General features: G+C 39.2%; 1 protein-coding gene across 2 annotated transcripts; it reads right to left on the bottom strand.

Annotated features, from left to right (window-relative positions):
- Positions 1-2,795: 2,795 nt before the first annotated feature.
- Positions 2,796-18,496, bottom strand: LOC125677537 (aggrecan core protein-like). 2 transcript variants are annotated; one of them, XM_056158437.1, is made up of 9 exons: positions 18,418-18,496; positions 17,124-17,156; positions 16,194-16,276; positions 12,254-12,325; positions 8,588-8,831; positions 7,897-7,994; positions 6,916-7,000; positions 5,773-5,980; positions 2,796-3,035 (listed from the first exon to the last, which is right to left on the bottom strand). In XM_056158437.1, exons 1-9 carry the CDS (start codon positions 18,437-18,439, stop codon positions 3,020-3,022), a joined length of 861 nt encoding a protein of 286 aa, XP_056014412.1. In that variant the 5' UTR covers positions 18,440-18,496; the 3' UTR covers positions 2,796-3,019. The 2 variants fall into 2 exon arrangements, with proteins under 2 accessions (XP_056014412.1, XP_048771603.2); XM_048915646.2 differs by lacking the exon at positions 2,796-3,035 and having other exon boundaries at positions 5,733-5,980.
- Positions 18,497-20,489: the final 1,993 nt, after the last annotated feature.

Here is a 20,489-nt window from a genome sequence, read left to right as displayed (position 1 = left end):
TTCATTTTCTTTTTTATTGAGTTTGTTTTTTACCAATGTGACCATATATATATACATTTTGGATCAGCTCTATTGACGAATAAGGCATGCCCTAATTAGCTCCACTTTTAACATTGATTGGCAAGCCTAAAGACCAAAAAGCATGTAGTCTTCGTTGTAAATACGTTTGTAGATTAGTGTAGTGTTAGATGTATTTATATGTAGTTTTTGTTATTATTCTCTGTTGATATTGGCCACATTATGTAATTATTTTCGTTTGTCCTGAAGAAGGGACGAGTCGTCCCGAAAATTTGACAATCTGGTTGTTCGTGTCGTTGGCCATTTTTGTGCTTTGTGTATATATATTTATATATATATATTTATATATATACAAGATAATAAAAGTAAATTCCTTTCACAGATGACAGATAAATTGAATTTATTTTTGTTTACTCCACTCACATTGAAGTTTTAGTGTACTCCACTCATATTGAAGTTTTAGTTTACTCCACTCATATTGCAGTTTTAGTTTACTCCATTCATACTGAAGTTTTGGTTTACTCCATTCATATTGAAATTTTAGTTTACTTCACTCATATTGAAGTTTTAGTTTACTCAACTCACATTGAAGTTTTAGTTTACTCCATTCATATTGAAATTTTAGTCTACTCCTCTCATACTGAAGTTTTAGTCTACTCCACTCACATTGAAGTTTAGTTTACTCCACTCATATTGAAGTTTTAGTTTACTCCACTCATACTGAAGTTTAGTTTACTCCACTCACATTGAAGTTACTTATATTAAACTATCTGTTATGTTGAAGTTATTCCTCAGTAACATTATTTCTATACAGTACCTCACCATCACTAAGTCTCCACTGTGTATATGTTTCATTTTTGAAAAACCACACTTTTTGCAAAGTTATTTGTAGCTCATTTTTATCATATAAGATGTAGAATTATTTGTAATTTCTTCACACAACTTCAAAATAATTAACTTCAAATAATTTATTTGTAGGCGTTTTAGTGATATTTCCCATCTAATGCGGAATGGAAATTTTACGGCACAAATAAGAAATTGTATTTTGAAGTTATTTTCCTTGATGATTTCATAAATTATTCTCATTGATTAATGTATCCCAATTTGCTTAGCATCTTAGATAAAGAAAATTTGAACAATTTGCATGTATTAAGATAACAATTTATGGAAATTGGACTAATATTAACCTCACAATAAGTTTTTATAAAAATGGGTTTTCAATGAAAAATGAAATGATGACTTGCTAATGGCCATATATTATCCCAGTCAATGGGTCGAATGATTATGAGTTACCGTACCTATACTGGATTCCTACATAAAACCCCTTACAAAGATACATTGCTGGATCCAGTAAGTGCTCTACCAAGCCCTTATCTTTGCTCCTCACGAAAATATTAACAGCTGTGAAGGAGAAACTTCAAACTTACTGTGCGACTACCTATGTCAGAAGTGGTGTTCATCAAATATGGATTCTAAAAAATTCCAAAGAACTTTTAGTAAACTTGAAATCGCAGAATTTTCCCCAAATCAATAACATTAAAACCTATGACTTTTCAACACTATACACGACCATTCCTCATGATAAATTAAAGACTAGACTTTTTGACATCATAGACAGTTGCTTCAACAGAAATGGAAAACGGAAATATTCATATCTAGTGATCAGTCGTTCAAAAACTTACTTTGTTAAACACCTCTCTGATTCCACGAAGAAGTGCTCTGAAGTTGAAATAAAAAAATATGCTAGAGTTCCTCATTGACAATATCTTCGTGGTCTTTGGTGCGCAGGTCTTCCAACAGTCTGTTGGAATTTCCATGGGCACGAATTGTGCTCCTTTGTTAACTGACCTGTTATTATATTCATATGAAGCAGAATTTATTCAAAAACTTCTATGTGAGAAGAAAAAAGATCTCTCGCTGTGGCCTTCAATTCGATATATCGATGACGTTTTGTCTATTAACAATAATAACTTTCATTCATATGTCGATTTGATATATCCCTGTGAGCTCGAAATAAAGGACACCACAGAGTCGTCCACTTTTGCTTCATACTTAGATATTTTATTGAAAGTAGACATTAACGGCAAACTGACAACTCAACTGTATGACAAACGGGATGATTTCACCTTCTCCATCGTCAACTTCCCATATTTATGTAGCAATATTCCATTATCACCTGCATATGGTGTTTATATATCTCAACTGATTCGATATGCATGCAAGAGCTTGTTCTGTGTATAGTCAATTTTTAAAACGAGGTAAGCTACTGACAAACAAGTTGATGGTACAGGGGTTTCAACATCGTCGCAAACCACGGTTTTGAGTCCACTCACGCTCCCTCCATGACGATGGAGAGAATCGAATAGAAGCACCCGTGGGTAACCGACGATGGGGTTTCAACAGTCTCGACTGAAGTCTGCATTTCGCAAATTCTATGGTCGTTATAACGATTTAGTTCGTCAATACAACCTAACATTCGGTCAGATGCTGTCTAAAGTGTTTCATACCGATTGTTAAGCCGTTCTTGGCACACTGATTTTGACTGCGGATAACTCTGTTTACCTGATCAGGATATAGGGCTCACGGTGGGTGTGACCGGTCGACAGGGGATGTTTGCTCCTCGTGGGCGCCTGGTCCCACCTCTGGTGTGTCCAGGGGTCCGTGTTTGCCCAACTATCTATTTTGTATTGCTTGTAGGAGTTATGAGATTGATCACTGTTCGTTATCTTCACCTTTCATTGTAGATATTGAAATTTGGATATAATGAACAATTGATAATCTAATGAACATCTGTACTTTATTCTTGCCCTTAACATTACAATCTTTGGTTAATTGAGAAATATGGTAAACATGTACCAATAAATTCTAAATCAAAAGAATCTGAACAAATTCTGTAAAATACTGAAATACATCTGTATACATGTAATTGAGAGGGAGAAAACGATTTCTCCCTAAAACCGTAAACAACATTGAGATAAAAAGAAATGCCAGCACTGCACATTCAAGCATGGATCATTCTGAAAAAGAAAACGGCAAGTATTCAATACAACAACGTTATTGACAGTACATTCCCTCATGTTCAACAATTTTAGATCCAAACCCTTATATTTACATTTTCAATGTTTATACCTTCGATATCTTTACCAATCGATTGATTGTATATTGTTTAACGTCCCTCTCGAAAGTATATTCATTCATATGGAGGCGTCACCATTGTCGGTGAAGGGCTGCAAAATTTAGACCTATGCTCGGCGCTTACGACCTTTGAGAAAGGAGGGATCTTTATCGTGCCACACTTGCTGTGACACGGAACCTCGGTTTTTGCGGTCTTATATTGAAGTTTTAGTTTACTCCATTCATACTGAAGTTTTAGTTTACTCCACTCACATTGAAGTTTTAGTTTACTCCACTCATATTGAAGTTTTGGTTTACTCCACTCATATTGAAGTTTTAGTTTACTCCACTCACATTGAAGTTTTAGTCTGCTCCACTCACATTGAAGTTTTAGTGTACTCCACTCATATTGAAGTTTTAGTTTACTCCACTCATACTGAAGTTTTGGTTTACTCCACTCATATTGAAGTTTTAGTGTACTCCACTCATATTGAAGTTTTAGTTTACTCCACTCATATTGAAGTTTTAGTGTACTCCACTCATATTGAAGTTTTAGTTTACTCCACTCATACTGAAGTTTTGGTTTACTCCACTCATATTGAAGTTTTAGTGTACTCCACTCATATTGAAGTTTTAGTTTACTCCACTCATACTGAAGTTTTAGTTTACTCCACTCATATTGAAGTTTTGGTTTACTCCACTCATATTGAAGTTTTAGTTTACTCCACTCACGTTGAAGTTTTAGTCTACTCCACTTACGACAAGCTAGGGGATATTGAGGACCTATTCTAACGGGAATCTTTACCAATTGAAATGATAACAATTTTCTTTTGAATGTGAACGATGTGCGCAAGAATCTTGATGAATATAGTACGGCCATTTCAACGCCTGGAGATATTGTGACAGAAGTGAAAGTGATCATTGTAAATAAAAGCAATAAATATCATTTTTGAAAATACATGAGGGACTGAACAGCAATGCGTCATACTTCATGAAATGTGTGACGTATGCTGGCGAAAAGCGTCGCAGTTCATACCCTCTAGTTAAAATAATCTAACCGTGTCTTGGGACAGACCCTCACATCCGGGTCCGTAAGATATTATCACTTTAACGTTAGATCATTCTATCTACATACCTCCGTGTACAATCAAAAGTTAAAATAAAATTTATTTCTTAAATGAATAAAAGGGATCTTATTGAATACATTTGTAGAAAAGGATTTTTACAACCTGAATAAAGTACAGACTCCCCTCTTTTTCTCTCATAGGTCTGTATTTAAAGAGGTTCGCACCTGACATTTGGAGTAATGTCAATTTTTTTGGGAAGTGTATTTTTTATTTCTACGTCGAAGGGGAATTAGGATATCGAAAAGAAAAACCGGGGTCGAAATGCTAGTTATTGAGCTACAGTGTTCTGAACATGACATTTTTGCACTTAAAATTTATTCAATTCAACTTTATTTGTCTGTTGGTGTCAATACAATATAAGCAACAGAAATCAATTATTATATATAAAACAGATACATAATGATGTCTTCTAACAATACAGATAAAAAAACAGTTTAATACAAGTAATGGAAATAAATCATGACCTTTTTGCACTTAATACATGAACAAATTCATGATGTCAAATTTGAGAGTTTAAAAAGACATATTAGGAGTAATGTCAATTTCTAAAATTTCACATAATTTTCAAGGTCTTGTTTTAAAATTTTTAATGGAAATAAAAAAGTGGGGATTGGAGATAAAAATTTAAATTATTGGCAAAAGTATTGAATTTTTATACAAAATTTCGAGTAAATTAATTTAAAGTTTTTTAAGAATTGATGTTCTATTTGGAAAAATATATCAACAAAATTAAAAAATTACAACATTTGATTTAGTTCCAAGTCTTGTATCATAAATTATAAAACTGAAATACGAGTATATGGGTATAAAAATAGAAGATATACCCATCTTCCCAAGTCAAGGGTTTCTGATCCACTCCTCTCCTCATAGAGGAGCGGATCAGAAACCTCGACATGGGAAGATGGATATACCCTAGCGTTTTTGCGAGTCATTGGATTCGCAAAAATATTTTTCTCAAAAATAACTCTAAGGATTGGTATATATATATGCTTCTGCTTAAATTCGCAAAAATAATAAACACAAAAATAAATATATAGGCTTTTTACTCATATTCGCAAATATAAACCGACGCCAAAATATCGAAATTTACGGTATTAGATGAAACAGAAACTCCAATATCACGCAGATTTAGAACTTTTTGATTAATCAATCCTTCCACCACAAATTATAGTCCCTGTCAAAGCCCTTTCAAAATTTGAATTGACACAATTTTTTTCAACTGAATAGGATTCAGTAATGGATGTGTAATATGTTTGCACCAATGGGATCAGTATTGAACCAGTGAATACTTAGTTGTAGTATCCTGCGCAGTTGTGCTCAAAAGCTCAGGAGCTAACTTTCTTAAGTCAGATTGGGATATTTATGGATTCTTTACATTGACATACTTCCTTTTTATAGATTCTTTAGATTGACATTCTTCCTTTTTATAGATTCTTTAAATTGACATACTTCCTTTTTATAGATTCTTTACATTGACATACTTCCTTTTTATAGATTCTTTAGATTGACATACTTCCTTTTGCATAAAAAGTAATGATGGTGATCACATCCGGACACTCGCCATTTCATGTCAGTCGTCATGACAACACAGTTTCTGTGTGAGGTAGAATGGTAGTTAGCGGTGTCCCAGCGGTTAAAGTTAAACGCTGAACCGTCATCCCATCGTATGTCCTGAAGGCCAATCCAGAGGGCGATGTCGTGGGAGTTGTCTGTGTGAAGCACTGATGAAAGAACTGATCGATTAAGAGAACATTCTTAGTACAACCATTTTGCACATCACATATTAGGCATATACATTAGTCATTATACGTACTGTTCCACACAAAAATCTTATTGAGTTTTCAAGGGACTGGCTAACGTTTTTTGAATTAAAAAAAAATAGATATATAACTCATTTAATGTTGACAACCAAAATTTGGACGTTCCGAATGCAAGGTTAAAAGTAATATTTAAGTCATAGCTCTGTGTTATGTAAACAAAGACTTTACGTTTACAAAACACCCCCCCCCCCCCAAATAAACAAAAACAAAACAATGAAATGTTGATTTTGTAATATAAAATATTTTAATTTTGTACAGCTATAAATTTAACTTAATGGCACATTTTACCTACAGAATACTTGAAATGTGGTATATATAAACTTTGATCAATATCCATTTAGTTTGAAAACTTCGTAAACAATAAAATACCGCAATCTTTGTTTACAAAACAAAATAATAAACTCTCTAAATTGAGCTTGTCATAATGTCTAACCTTAATTTTTATTGTGAAACCATTTGAACACATGACAGTAGATTTTAATCATTGAAAGTGAAAAGCAAAATTCGAAGGGGGAGGGGTTGGTCGTGAATCAGTCCCTTTAACAGTGTTTAATAGTTATCTCGCATCTCTTGATACAGAATCTCAGACACTATTTTATTTGAAGGTACTGACATCATCATTAATCGATGGTGGTAAGCTAGTAGGTATAGTGCTCACTAGATAAAAAACCCGATATTAATGTGGGTATATGCACTCCGTGATTCCGCGGGGGCCTTTTGATAGAAAGTCTGGAAGTATTAATGCGGGGGCCGGGGGCCTCGTGAGCGCTGTGTATGTGATACACTTATCAATAATAGAACGATGTAATTTGTATTGTACAGAAACATATGCATACTCGCTGACACCATTCTGTGAATAAAGGTTTCCTCTCTGGGAGAATGGATGCTGGGGAGGTTCATGCCGTGCTGTCTGCAAAACGTCTGGGGGAAAAAGAAGAAATGGACTTTTCTAAATATCCTTAAAATCAGAGACATATAGAACATGTGTTATTTTCATTTGCTAGAAAATAGTGAACTGTTGAATAGGAACTCGTACTTGTTTTGAGAGGTAGACAACCCCCCCCCCCCCCCCCCCAAGATGTAGTGGCGGATCCAGCGCCGGGCTTCAGGGGCGGATCCAGGAGTTGCGGTAACGGGGGGCGCCACTTTATCAGACAGGGGGTCTGGGTTTTTATAGATTTTATAGGGGTTGAAATATGTCTCCTATTTAGTCATTTGTACTATTTTCTATTATTTTGTATGAGGTAAAATTAATAAAATGACGCAAATTTTAAGGGTTTTTCGGAAAAAGTTCTCCCAATTAAGTAATTCAAGAAATCAAAAAAATTGTCATTTATTTTTCCGGGAGTGGAAGAAATTATTGCTTCTTTTATCGTTTAGTACATTTTTTCTAAACAAGATACCACGATTTACCTTAAATTTGAAAATTTTAAGGGCGCGCGCGCCGGCTGCCCCCCCCTCCCCCCTTAAATCCGCCACTGGGCTTACACCCCTTCCTTCACTTTTTTAAAAATATAAAAATGTCCATAAACACTAAAGTATGAATGTCTTATTTTGGCAGTTTTAGGTAGCTTTGCTCCATGGGCTTCCAACAGGGCTTCGCCTTAGATCCACTGGGGGACTAAAAACAACCCCCAGTCGTTTACTCCCCCCCCCCCCCGTTCAGAAATATCTGAATCCGCCACTGACAAATATACAATAGTTAGCCCTCATAATATCGTCATAAAGTTAGCGAGGTCGATATTCACACATGGGGATCTGGGTATCATCCAAAATTGTATATTTCAACAGTACCGTAATAATACATATGTACTTACGTATGCATCATGGCGCGTTACTTGTTTCCATTGCGATCCATATTGAAATGACGGCACGTAGCAATTATCATCCAACACTCGACCACGGGGGCACCTGGCTAAAGAAAACGGAAATGAAATTATTGGAAACATCTCAAGGGATTTGCATGCTTGTTAAAAGCGTATTCAGAAAACACACTTTGAACTATTTATATGGTGATCACGTAGAATAAATGTCGGCTTATACAACGCCTGGTGGGTGTAATGATTATTCTATTGTCTTGTTTGCTGTGTGAGAACATCTTGTGTATCACGATACTAAGTCATTCTACACTAGCGTGGACTCTTAGCAAGCTTAGAGGATTGTCTTAGCTCTTCTAAGGAATTACAAGTATCTTCATTAACAATTTATTTTATATTTACGTATTGGAATGTGAGAGTGGAAATTGAAGGGGCTTCACCTCTAGCTTTTCCTCGCCCTCCCTCAATACGCTTTTCTCTTTCTCCTCTATCCTCCCCCACCTCCCTCTCTCCTCTCCTTCCTCTCTCTCTTTCTCTCTCCACTCTTTCTCCTCTCCCTCTTTTTCTCTCCTCTCTATCTTTCTCCTCTCATCTCTCTCTCCTTTTTTCTCTTCCTCCTTTCCCTATATCCTCTTTTATCTCCCTTGCCTCCCCCTTTCACTCTGTCCGCTCCTACATGTTTATTATGTACCATCTACACTATGGGTTTGAGTGCTGACGTGATGGTGCTGTGTTGTGTGTATTAGATGCTTTGTTGTCCGAGTGGGCGTGGTTGGTTTGACCGTGGTTGTCTGGGTGGTTGTTGTGGGCGTGGTCAGTTTGGTGGTCAGTAACCCAGGGTACCCCTTGTTACAGAAATTCGTCCGACAACATTGCTGTGCTAGACTCCTCCGGTGGGAATGGTTTGGGGATCTTCGAACTATATTTGAACATCCCTAAAATATCGATAATGTTTACGTTGTAAATTCTCTAATCATTCAAAGATATTCCCAACTGAATTCTTGCTCCCGTTGAATAAATTGTTGTGCACAATAATTTATTAGAGAGCGCAACACTTTATTAGAGAGTGCAACACTTTATTAGAGAGCGCAACACTTTATTAGAGAGCGCAACACTTTATTAGAGAGCTCAACACTTTATTAAAGAGTGCAACACTTTATTAGAGAATGTAACACTTTATTAAAGAGCGCAACACTTTATTAGAGAGCTCATCACTTTATTAGAGAGCTCAACACTTTATTAAAGAGTGCAACACTTTATTAGAGAATGTAACACTTTATTAAAGAGCGCAACACTTTATTAGAGAGCTCAACACTCTATTAGAGAGCGCAACACTTTATTAGAGAGCTCAACACTTTATTAGAGAGCTCAACACTTTATTAAAGAGTGTAACTGTTCAGTTAGAAGGCACAACACTTCAATTAGGAATGCAACAATTCGTTAGAAAGTGCAGCGATACAATTTTAAGGCGCAACAATTCATTAGAGTGCACAGCAATTTATTAGAGAGCGCAACACTTCATTAGAGAGAACAAAAATTGAATTTGAGCATACAACAATTCATTAGAGTAAGCAATAATTCAATAAGAAGTCGCAACAATTCACTGCATTATGCAATAATTCAATTAGAAGATTCAACAATTCAATTAGAGCACGCAGCAATTCAATTAATGCGCGCAACAATTCAATTAGAGCGCGCAACAATTCAATTAATGCGCGCAACAATTCAATTAGAGCGCGCAACAATTCAATTAATGCGCGCAACAATTCAATTAGAGCGCGCAACAATTCAATTAATACGCGCAACAATTCAATTAGAGCGTGCAACAATTCAATTAGAGAATGCAAATAAATCCAAATAAAGAGGTCAATTAGAGGGCGCAACAATTCACTAAATTATGCAATTCAATTAGAAGATTTAACAATTCGATTAAAGCGCGACAATTCAATTAATGTGCTCCACAATTGAATTAGAGAGCGCAACAAGTCAATTAGAGATCGCAGCAATTGAATCAGAGATAGAAACAATTCAGTATAGCACCTATAGCCGATTCACAGCTCTCCGTTATACAACACAATTCAGTATAGCACCCATAGCCGATTCACAGCTCTCCGTTATACAACACAATATTTGCAGACATGCTTGATACATTTAGAGAGCAATATTTTGAACTCATTCTCCCAAACTTATGATTTCTCTAACAAAACTTAAATTATTCTTTCTCTTTAAGAAAGGACGCGGGCTTTATTTTATTTGGATTAAGTTTTCTCTTTAATGAAATCATAATTCTGTTCATAAGAATCAATGCGCGCAGGTTCAATTAAAATCAAAACACACATCAAGTCATTTCAAGAGAGCAGCCGTTCATCTAGAGTTTCAATTCGTGAAGAAAAAGCATAATTCAGCGTAGGAATTAAAGTTATTTCCAAATTAATTAGAGAGCTATATGAAAGATATCTATAATCTCTTATCATTTGAATATATCTTCTATTAAAGATGGTTTGGTGTGGTTGTTTTACGTCCTGTCGATAATGACGTCACCAGCTGTAGGGTAAGACCTATGATTGGCGCTCATGGCCGTTGCAGTGAGTGTTCTTCGTCGTGCCAACACTTGTCGGGACACGGGAAGTCATATCCGAAAAACCCATGATTTTCACTTCTAAATGTTGAGCGTTTGGCGAAGGAGCAATCACTATACCAATGTTGACGCGGTCATGGCACGAGCGGGGCTTGAACTCTTGACCTCACAGTTACGAGACGAACGAGTTACAATTCTTTGAAAATATGCTGATTCACCATTCTACAGGTAATCAATATTTTCTTTTCAAATGTCGGGGAATCTTACACAAGGAAAAGCGTCTTACACAACTCTCGAATGAAATTCACATGGATTGGTTGATTTGCTGTTTTTCCGCCACACTCAACAATTTTTCAGTTGGTGGAAGAGAGAACCCAGGAATACCTGGGAAGAGACCACCGACCTTCCGAAAGTAAACTGGGAAACTTTCTCACTTTCCGGCGCGAGCGCCGAACAGAGGTGAGAGGCCGTGTGATTTTGAGCGCGATGCTCTAACCACTCGGCCACGGAGGTCCTCCTCAATTCACATGGAAAAGACGAGTAGTAAGACATGCTATTCACATGGTTTTCATGCAAAATATTTTGTAGGGAAGTCATATGGCATGATCGGTTTCAAACAATTATATCAACATTTATATTTCCAATGTTTTTGCCTTCGATATCTTTTCCGAGTTACCCAATAGTTCTTTCCCTTTGTGGAACTCTTACGCACAGTGAGACACAAAACATACTTTCGTATGCATGCGGTGGGTACAAATACTTATCGCTGCCTTCATATATTGCCTAAAGCAGCACCCAAACTGCTGGGACACACAATTTTAGTAAGTTTATGAGTATTTGATAATAAAATAGCTCAAACAAAAATCGATGATCACCATCTCTCTTTAATTAAAATATCACACGTGCAGAAGGGAATATAAAAATAATTTTATATTTAATTTAATGGCCTAATTCAAACAAATATTATTCTTGATATGGTGTTTCAAAACGTGATTTCATTTCTTCTTGATGTCCTATAAATTAGTATCGGAGATGTACGTGTTACCTGTCGAAGCTACCCGCACAGGTAAATCGAAGACACTGATGTGAAGTGAAGCATAGCAAAACTCGTCCCCTTATATACCATGCGAACCCTGATACATATAACAATAGAATATCCAACTAATATGGCGGATTAGCAAAGAAATATGGCGTCCATATAGAATTATACCATATTTATTAATTCATGTCAGCTTTAAGTGTGATTTAGAGAAGGATTAGGCTCACAATTGAGGTTAGCAGACACTAATATCAACTTGCGTTATCTATCAGTTTTATTTGTTTAAAATGCGGAACTATACAAAATATTGTTTTATAAGCTGTGCTATTCCTTCATAGTTTGAATATAACAACATGTTGCTGTGAATATATGAATTAATTCTGTAACTTCTCGATCAATTATCACTTACAATTGCGGAAAAGCTATTATATATATGATATAATACTGTACAGAAAAAATTGCACGATTTTCACGTGGACATCATGGGAAGTTTGCAAGTGTGATTTTTTCGTATGAATGTGGCACGACTATTGGATGATTTTCACACGCATGAAAATTCACGCAAACCACTTTCCCCGTGACATTATCATATCACTCCATTCGACATTGTAATTTTTTTTGGCTAAAATGACGATAGTAAAACCCAATCCTTGGAATGGATAATAATGTGAATTATACACGTAGACTAAATCGATACATGTACTCTATATTCCCCCTTCTCTATATTCCCCCTTCTTTACCTGCTCGGTCACACATCCCAGTCGGTAAGTCAGATCAAAGTCACTGTCGATGGCCTCCGTCACAAAACAAACCTGCAACAAAAGTTCAATGAGGAATCAATGACACCTTAATGAGTATGTTCAAAGGGAGTTAATTATATATAGAAAAGGACAAAGACTTGGACGGAGAATAATGATTTTCACTCCGCTCCGCATCCGTCAATTTAAAAAAAATAACAGTCATACCGGTATTAGGTTTGTACATGGAATTAAGAGTTTTACAGCAAACGAGGTAATCTTAAAAAGGGAATGTTCTATGCGGAAAGATGTTACATTTATGTCGTTGAGATATATGATTCTATACTTAATGATAATGTTGTTTTCATATTAGTTTCCTAACGATGTATAGGAAACATTATTTTAACAAACTTGAAATTTTATTAATTTATAAGACCTATAAGTTATAGAGTGGAAGTGAAAAAAAAAAAACACGGAAAAGTTTACACCTTACAAATATCGATTGAGAAAGGTACAACCCCCCCCCCCCAAAAAAAAACAAAACAAAATACCCCCCCCCCCGAAAAACTCTAAGTAAAAACTAAAAACTTTTCCATGTTTCAACGCAGCTGGTGACGAGAAAAGAATTCAACTAATGGTGGATCTAGGGGGTTACGGGAATTGCCCCCCCCCCCCCATCTGTTGAAAATTTTCAACAAAATTGACCAGTTTTGCTACTTTTATAGAAAAGGGTACAAACATGGGTCGCCACCCATCCTTTGAAAATTTTCTGGATCCGCCCAAGTACACCACTAAACTCAGTACATTGATTCTTCTGTCTTTGTGTGAGAAACAATTACTTTAGTCGACAAAGACTAAATATGAAATAAACATATAATGCAAACACTTTTTACGGAGGTTGGTGTGAATTTTCGTTGTTTTTCGTAGCAAGGGCACATCCACGAATCTAAATTGAAGCAAACAAATTCAAAGAAAACTTTACTAACTTTTCAACCACAAATTTAAGTCCCCGTGAATATGTTTCTGTCAGCCACGAAATTTTAACCCGGCAAAAATCAGATTCTACCGTACATTGGGTTGATTTCATACTGGAGTTAAAGTTTGTATAAGTATAGCTACGACAGTGACCGTGGCAGACACAATGATAGTGACCGGGGCAGACACAGTGATAGTGACCGGGGCAGACACAGTGATAGTGACCGGGGCAGACACAGTGATAGTGACCGGGGCAGACACAGTGATAGTGACCGGGGCAGACACAGTGATAGTGACCGGGGCAGACACGGTGACGGTGACTGGGGCAGACACAGTGACGGTGACCGGGGCAGACACAGTGACAGTGACCGGGGCAGACACAGTGATAGTGACCAGGGCAGACAGTGAAAGTGACCGGGACAGACAGATTGACAGTGACCGGGGTAGACAAAGTGACAGTGACCGGGGCAGACACAGTGATAGTGACCAGGGCAGACAGTGAAAGTGACCGGGACAGACAGATTGACAGTGACCGGGGTAGACAAAGTGACAGTGACCGGGGCAGACACAGTGATAGTGACCAGGGCAGACAGATTGACAGTGACCGGGGTAGACAAAGTGGCGGTGACCGGGACGGACACAGTGATAGTGACCGGGGCAGACACAGTGACAGTGACCGGGGCAGACACAGTGACGGTGACCGGGGCAGACACAGTGATAGTGACCGGGACAGACAGATTGACAGTGACCGGGGTAGACAAAGTGGCGGTGACCGGGACGGACACAGTGATAGTGACCGGGGCAGACACAGTGACAGTGACCGGGGCAGACACAGTGACGGTGACCGGGGCAGACACAGTGATAGTGACCGGGACAGACAGATTGACAGTGACCGGGGTAGACAAAGTGGCGGTGATCGGGGCAGACACAGTGATAGTGACCGGGGCAGACACAGTGATAGTGACCGGGACAGACAGATTGACAGTGACCAGGGTAGACACAGTGGCGGTGATCGGGGCAGACACAGTGACGGTGACCGGGGCAGACACAGTGATAGTGACCGGGACAGACAGATTGACAGTGACCGGGGCAGACACAGTGGCGGTGATCGGGGCAGACACAGTGACGGTGACCGGGGCAGACACAGTGACAGTGACCGGGGCAGACACAGTGATAGTGACCAGGGCAGACAGTGAAAGTGACCGGGACAGACAGATTGACAGTGACCGGGGCAGACAGATTGACAGTGACCGGGGCAGACACAGTGACAGTGACCGGGGCAGACACAGTAGTGGTGATCGGGGCAGACACAGTGACAGTGACCGGGGCAGACACAGTGACAGTGACCGGGGCAGAGACAGTGACCGGGGCAGACACAGTGATAGTGACCAGGGCAGACACAGTGACAGTGACCGGGGCAGACAAGTTACAATGACCGGGGCAGACACAGTGATAGTGACCGGGGCAGACACAGTGACAGTGACTGGGGCAGACACAGTGACGGTGACCGGGGCAGACACAGTGATAGTGACCAGGGCAGACAGTGATAGTGACCGAGGCAGACACAGTGACAGTGACCGGGGCAGACACAGTAGTGGTGATCGGGGCAGACACCGTGACAGTGACCGGGGCAGACACAGTGACGGTGACTAGGGCAGACACAGTGACGGTGACCGGGGCAGACACAGTGATAGTGACCAGGGCAGACAACAGTGACAGTGACCGGGGCAGACACAGTAATAGTGACCGGGGCAGACACAGTAATAGTGACCGGGGCAGACACAGTAATAGTGACCGGGACAGACAACAGTGACAGTGACCGAGGCAGACAAAGTCATAGTGACCGGGACAGACAGTGACCGAGACAGAGACAGTGGCCGGAACAGACAGTGATAGTGACGGGGGCAAACACAATGACAGTGACCGGGGCAGACACAGTGATAATGACAGACGCAGACACATTGACCGGGACGGACACAGTGACAGTGACCGGGGCAGACACAGTGATAGTGACCGGGGCAGACAGTGACAATGACCAAGACAGAGACAGTGACCTGGACAGACAGTGATAGTGACGGGGGCAAACACAATGACAGTGACCAGGGCAGAGACAGTGACAGTGACCGGGCAGACACAGTGACAGTGACCGGGCAGACACAGTAATAGTGACCGGGGCAGACACAGTGACCGGGACAGGCAATGATAGTGACAGGGGGAGACACAGCGATAGTGACCGGGGCAGACACAGTAACAGTGACCGGGACAGACAACAGTGATAGTGACCGAGGCAGACAAAGTCATAGTGACCGAGACAGACAGTGATAGTGACCAGGGCAGACACATTGACCGGGACGGACACAGTGACAGTGAACGGGCAGACACAGTAATAGTGACCGGGGTAGACAGTGACCAGGACAGAGACAGTAACCGGGGCAGACACAGTGATAGAGACCGGGACAGACAGTGATAGTGACCAGGGCAGACACATTGACCGGGACGGACACAGTGACAGTGACCAGGGCAGACACAGTAATAGTGACCGGGGCAGATACAGTAATAGTGACCAGGGCAGACACAGTGATAGTGACCGAGGCAGACACAGTGACAGTGAGCGGGGCAGACACAGTGATAATGACAGAGGCAGACACATTCACCGGGACGGACACAGTGACAGTGACCGGGGCAGACACAGTAATAGTGACCAGGGCAGACAGAATGATAGTGACCGGGACAGACAGTGACCGGGGCAGACACAGTGACCGGGGCAGACACAGTGACCGGGGCAGACACAGTGACAGTGACCGGGGCAGACAAAGTGATAGTGACTGGGGCAGACACAGTAATAGTGATCGGGGCAGACACAGTGACAGTGACTGGGGCAGACACAGTGATAGTGACCGGGGCAGACAGTGACAGTGACCGGGGCAGACACAGTGATAGTGACCGGGGCAGACATAATGATACTTGCCTCATTGCTTTGACATCTAGTGGTGTTGTGACATTTCAAGGGATCGTCGATTAGTGGACATTGATAGCACCGCAGACCATCAGCTACATAAAGTATATATACAGGTAGATAGTGCAGATTGATAGCACCGCAGACCATCAGCTACATAAAGTATATATACAGGTAGATAATTATTATCAACTATGTCAAATATGTACCTAGATATTCATTGTATCACTATAGACCATCAACTATACTAAGTGTGTACCAATACAAATTATTCTGTCTAACGTATTTCACACCAATTGTCAGGCCGAGTTTTTACGCACAGATTACTCCGTTTACCTGATCAAAATATAAGACTCACGGCGGGTGTGATAAGCCAACTGGGGGTACTCACTCCTCCTAGGTTCCTGATCCCAGCTGTCGTACAGCTAACTCTGTATTCTTTTTAGAAGTTATGAGATTGGTTACTGTTTATTTTTATCATCACCTTTTCATATACATAGATAGTTATTATATCGCTAGAGCCCATCAGCTATGCTACGTATGTATAGATGGTTAGTCTCCTTGGAGACCATTAGCTAAGTCATGTATATATTCGGGTAAAGAACTAATGTGTCATTGCAGGCAGAGATACTGTCACAAAATCGGGTATCTATTTGTCTGAAAAGCACTTGTTAGCAAAAGCTGTTAAAAAATTCACGAACCGGTAAACTATATACTGACAGCCTTAATGATATTTTGTGATACACTGTAGATCTTTTACTGGTAAACTAATTATATACTGACATTCTTGGCAATATTTTGTAATATCCTTTAGTTCTTTTACTGATAAATCAACTACTAATAGTCTTGACAATATTTTGTAATGTCCTGTAGTTCTTTTATTGATAAATCAACTACTAACAGTCTTGACAATATTTTGTAATGTCCTGTAGTTCTTTTTACCTCTTGGCAGCACAACAGACAGCAAGTATATAGCTGAAAATGTCAAACATAAAGCGAAATCAATTGTAGGCATTGCTTTTGCTAAAAGATTCTTGTACAATTCTAAAGACAGGATAATTGATTAATTAAAGTTCAATTAAATATGGATGTGGCCTCGAATCTAGAAGTAAGTTGGATTTTTTGTAATTGCATGCATTTCCTGTGAAACCCTGTCAGACTGGAACACGTATTGTATAATGAATTTTCTCTAAAATCCTTTAAAAATAAAGATTTGTGATATACTATGGCGGATCTATAAGATGTTACGAGGAGTGTGGAAGGCGGATCTAGAGGATGTTACGTGGAGGGTAGGAGACGGATCTAGAGGATGTTACGGGGAGTGTAGGGGCGGATCTAGAGGATGTTACGGGGAGGGTGGGCGGATCTAGAGGATGTTACAGGGAGGGTGGGAGGCGGACCTAGACGATGTTACGGGGAGGGTGGGAGGCGGATCTAGAGAATGTTACGGGGAGTGTGGGAGACGGATCTAGAGATATGTTACGGGGATGGTTGGAGTTGGATCTAGAGGATGTTACGGGGATGGTGGGAGGCGGATCTAAAGGATGTTACGAGGAGTGTGGGAGACGGATCTAGAGGATGTTACGAGGAGTGTAAGATACGGATTTAGAGGACGGGGTGTGTAAGAAAGAGATTTAGAGGATGTTACGGGGAGTGTGGGAGGCGGGTCTAGAGGATGTTACGGGGAGTGTGGGAGGCGGGTCTAGAGGATGTTACGGGGAGCGTGGGAGACGGATCTAGAGGATGTTACAGGGAGGGTGGGTGGTGGATCTAAAGGATGTTACGGGGAGCGTGGAAGTTGGATCTAGAGGATGTTACAGGGAGGGTGGGAGGCGTATCTAGAGGATGTGACGAAGAGTGTATGAGGCGGATATGGAGGATGTTACAGGAAGGTCGGTTCGTAAGTGAGTAATAACCCTCCCCTTCGTGTTTGCTTGTAGAACCAGCAAATACGAGGGAATTTGTGCCATTTTAGCCCTCCTTTTGGGTGGAATAGATACCATCTTAGCCCCGCCCCTCTCTAAAAAAAAATTCAGTATTCTGGATCCACCTTCCTTATGTCTCAGTACGGGAATTGGTGACATTAGGTATGTTCAATGTCATACCATATTTCTGTGGAAGATCTGAATTTCTTTGAAAAAAGCACGTAAACAGAGAACGCAGCTTTAAGATTATAAGGAATGGTTTTGAGGAATATTAAACAGAGTTTATGACATTTTTATCAGTAAACATTTACCTGTGACGAGTGTGAGCGCCATGGCCTGTTAATCCATTCCGTGCGACCTTTAATCAACTCGTCTAGAACAGATAACCTTAGAAACCTGGTAGTATAAAACTTAGGCCCTTTGATATCAGTATGTGCAATAACTAGTCATGTTAAGTAAATGATGTACTTACTTAATGTTTGAACGTATACTAGTAATTTGTCAGATATAACAATATCTACAATTTCAATGTTTTTGCATTTGATATATCTGCAAATTGTAAGGATAACCATTTCCTTATGAATGCGTTGCATTTGTAAATAATGCGCACATGGATATATATAAATAGTGTAGGTCTCTTTTAATGGCTGGGAATTCTGACAGAAATGAAAGTAGAATGTAAATATTCTGTACTTGTACAAGAAATTAATTTCATTTTTGAACATACATGCGGGTATGAACTGCAACGCTTCACGCCAGCATAATTTTCATAAAGCACTAACTCGCTTTAATATGAAGACTGGTTACATAATTTTCATAAGGGCAGATGATACAAACAATTTTTTTTTCTTTTGAAGATACTTTATATGATGTCATTCTTTTATAAAAGTGGATAATTCCTTGAATTATTTTCCCCTTTGACTTGAAGAGTGAAATATTTTCCGTATTTCCAAAAAAGTACAAAACAATAGTTATCATGGTAAATTAGTTTATTCCTCATTTGTTTACCTTTTTATCCCTCAAAAAATGGTTGTCAAGGAGAGCAGAGTGTACTGATATTAGATTTACAACATAACATGTAAAATATTAATTCATTACAAATTCTACGCTTGGAAAATATTAGTTGTTGCTTCAATAACATTACATATATGGACATTGCACCCTCAGTAAAGGTTTACAAATTAAAATAAACTTCATAATATGTTGACTTAATGTTTAAAGTGTAATAAAAACTTTAAAAACATATACCATACGAGGTGAATTTTCTGAGTAGAAGCAAAATTGTAAAAATCACATTGGCTGATTTTCTCAGTACAAAGAAGAGTTGTCTCCCATAATATAAGAGTAAAATTTTATTTACAACTTCTAAAAATAATTTACAATGGCATTTATTATTTTACTGTTTTTGACACTCTTGTTTTTCCTTTGCTATTCATCTCTAAAAAAAATAAAGAAATGCCTAATACAGGATATTTTGATGTGCCATTTTACGTTAGTTTCTGCATTACGATGTTTCCCAGTAGAAACAGGAGAAAGATGACTGCATGCTTCTTGCTGACATCTTATATATAGCAATGATCCAAGTCCATACCGTTTTTCGTCCTTGCAATATCTTAAATATAGTGGTCTACCACATACAGCACAACCTTTTTCCAAATTGTCCACTAAAATTCCAAGTTCCACAACTCGTCTCCCACTTCTCCAACAAATCATCTTCTCATGCTCTTCTTCCGATTCCTCACTCTCTGATGCATCAGATGGATACGTGTCTTCATTTCCTCTAGGCATTCTTCTGAATTATCACCAAACGAACAATTTTTTTCTTGATTCGTCCAACTTCTCCACGATTACCACGTTGTTATTGGCATCAACATTCACTATCTTGCATCCAAGGGATAATGCATAACCTTTCTTAGCATTCTGTTATCTTTGGTGACGTTTTTTACTAATACATCTTCCTGATTTTTTCCTCCTGAATGATTCTGGCACCATAATTGTTTACATTGTTTACTGATCCCCTTTCCTGCTCTTAAAACACAGAAGAGTTCCAAACAACTATAAATGAGAAAACGTCCCTTTGCGGGGTCAGCCAAAGGTTAATCGGTGAAAAACCAAGTTTTCCTTCTTTACCTTACCAAATGTAAGATGTTATTACTTTGAATTTTAGCTAATTACCAAGTTTTCATACAAGTTAATGGGTTGCCCCAATCTGGGGCATTATTGTAGCTGACTGCAATTAATTGATGGAAAAATAGCAGATGTCAAAGCTACAGATAGGAAAATTACAAAGGCCAACGTAGGGACACAGGGACTAAGCCCGTTTTGGGCCCGAACCCTGTGATACCATATTTATGGTATCACAGGGTTCGGGCCCAAAACGGGC

The sequence above is a fragment of the Ostrea edulis genome, chromosome 3, assembly GCF_947568905.1.
Source record: "Ostrea edulis chromosome 3, xbOstEdul1.1, whole genome shotgun sequence".
NCBI lineage: Eukaryota > Metazoa > Mollusca > Bivalvia > Ostreida > Ostreidae > Ostrea > Ostrea edulis.
This window is presented reverse-complemented; position numbering and strand designations above follow the sequence as displayed.

What these genes read in the sequence shown, in the direction of transcription:
- LOC125677537 (XM_048915646.2), bottom strand. Translation starts at nt 18,439, where the DNA reads ATGGCGCTCACACTCGTCACAG. An exon ending in CTAGATGTCAAAGCAATGAG is followed by an intron (nt 12,326 to 16,193) that starts GCAAGTATCATT and finishes CTTTTGTTGCAG; the next exon opens with GTTTGTTTTGTGACGGAGGC. An exon ending in TCACAGAATGGTGTCAGCGA is followed by an intron (nt 5,981 to 6,915) that starts GTATGCATATGT and finishes TTCTTTCATCAG; the next exon opens with TGCTTCACACAGACAACTCC.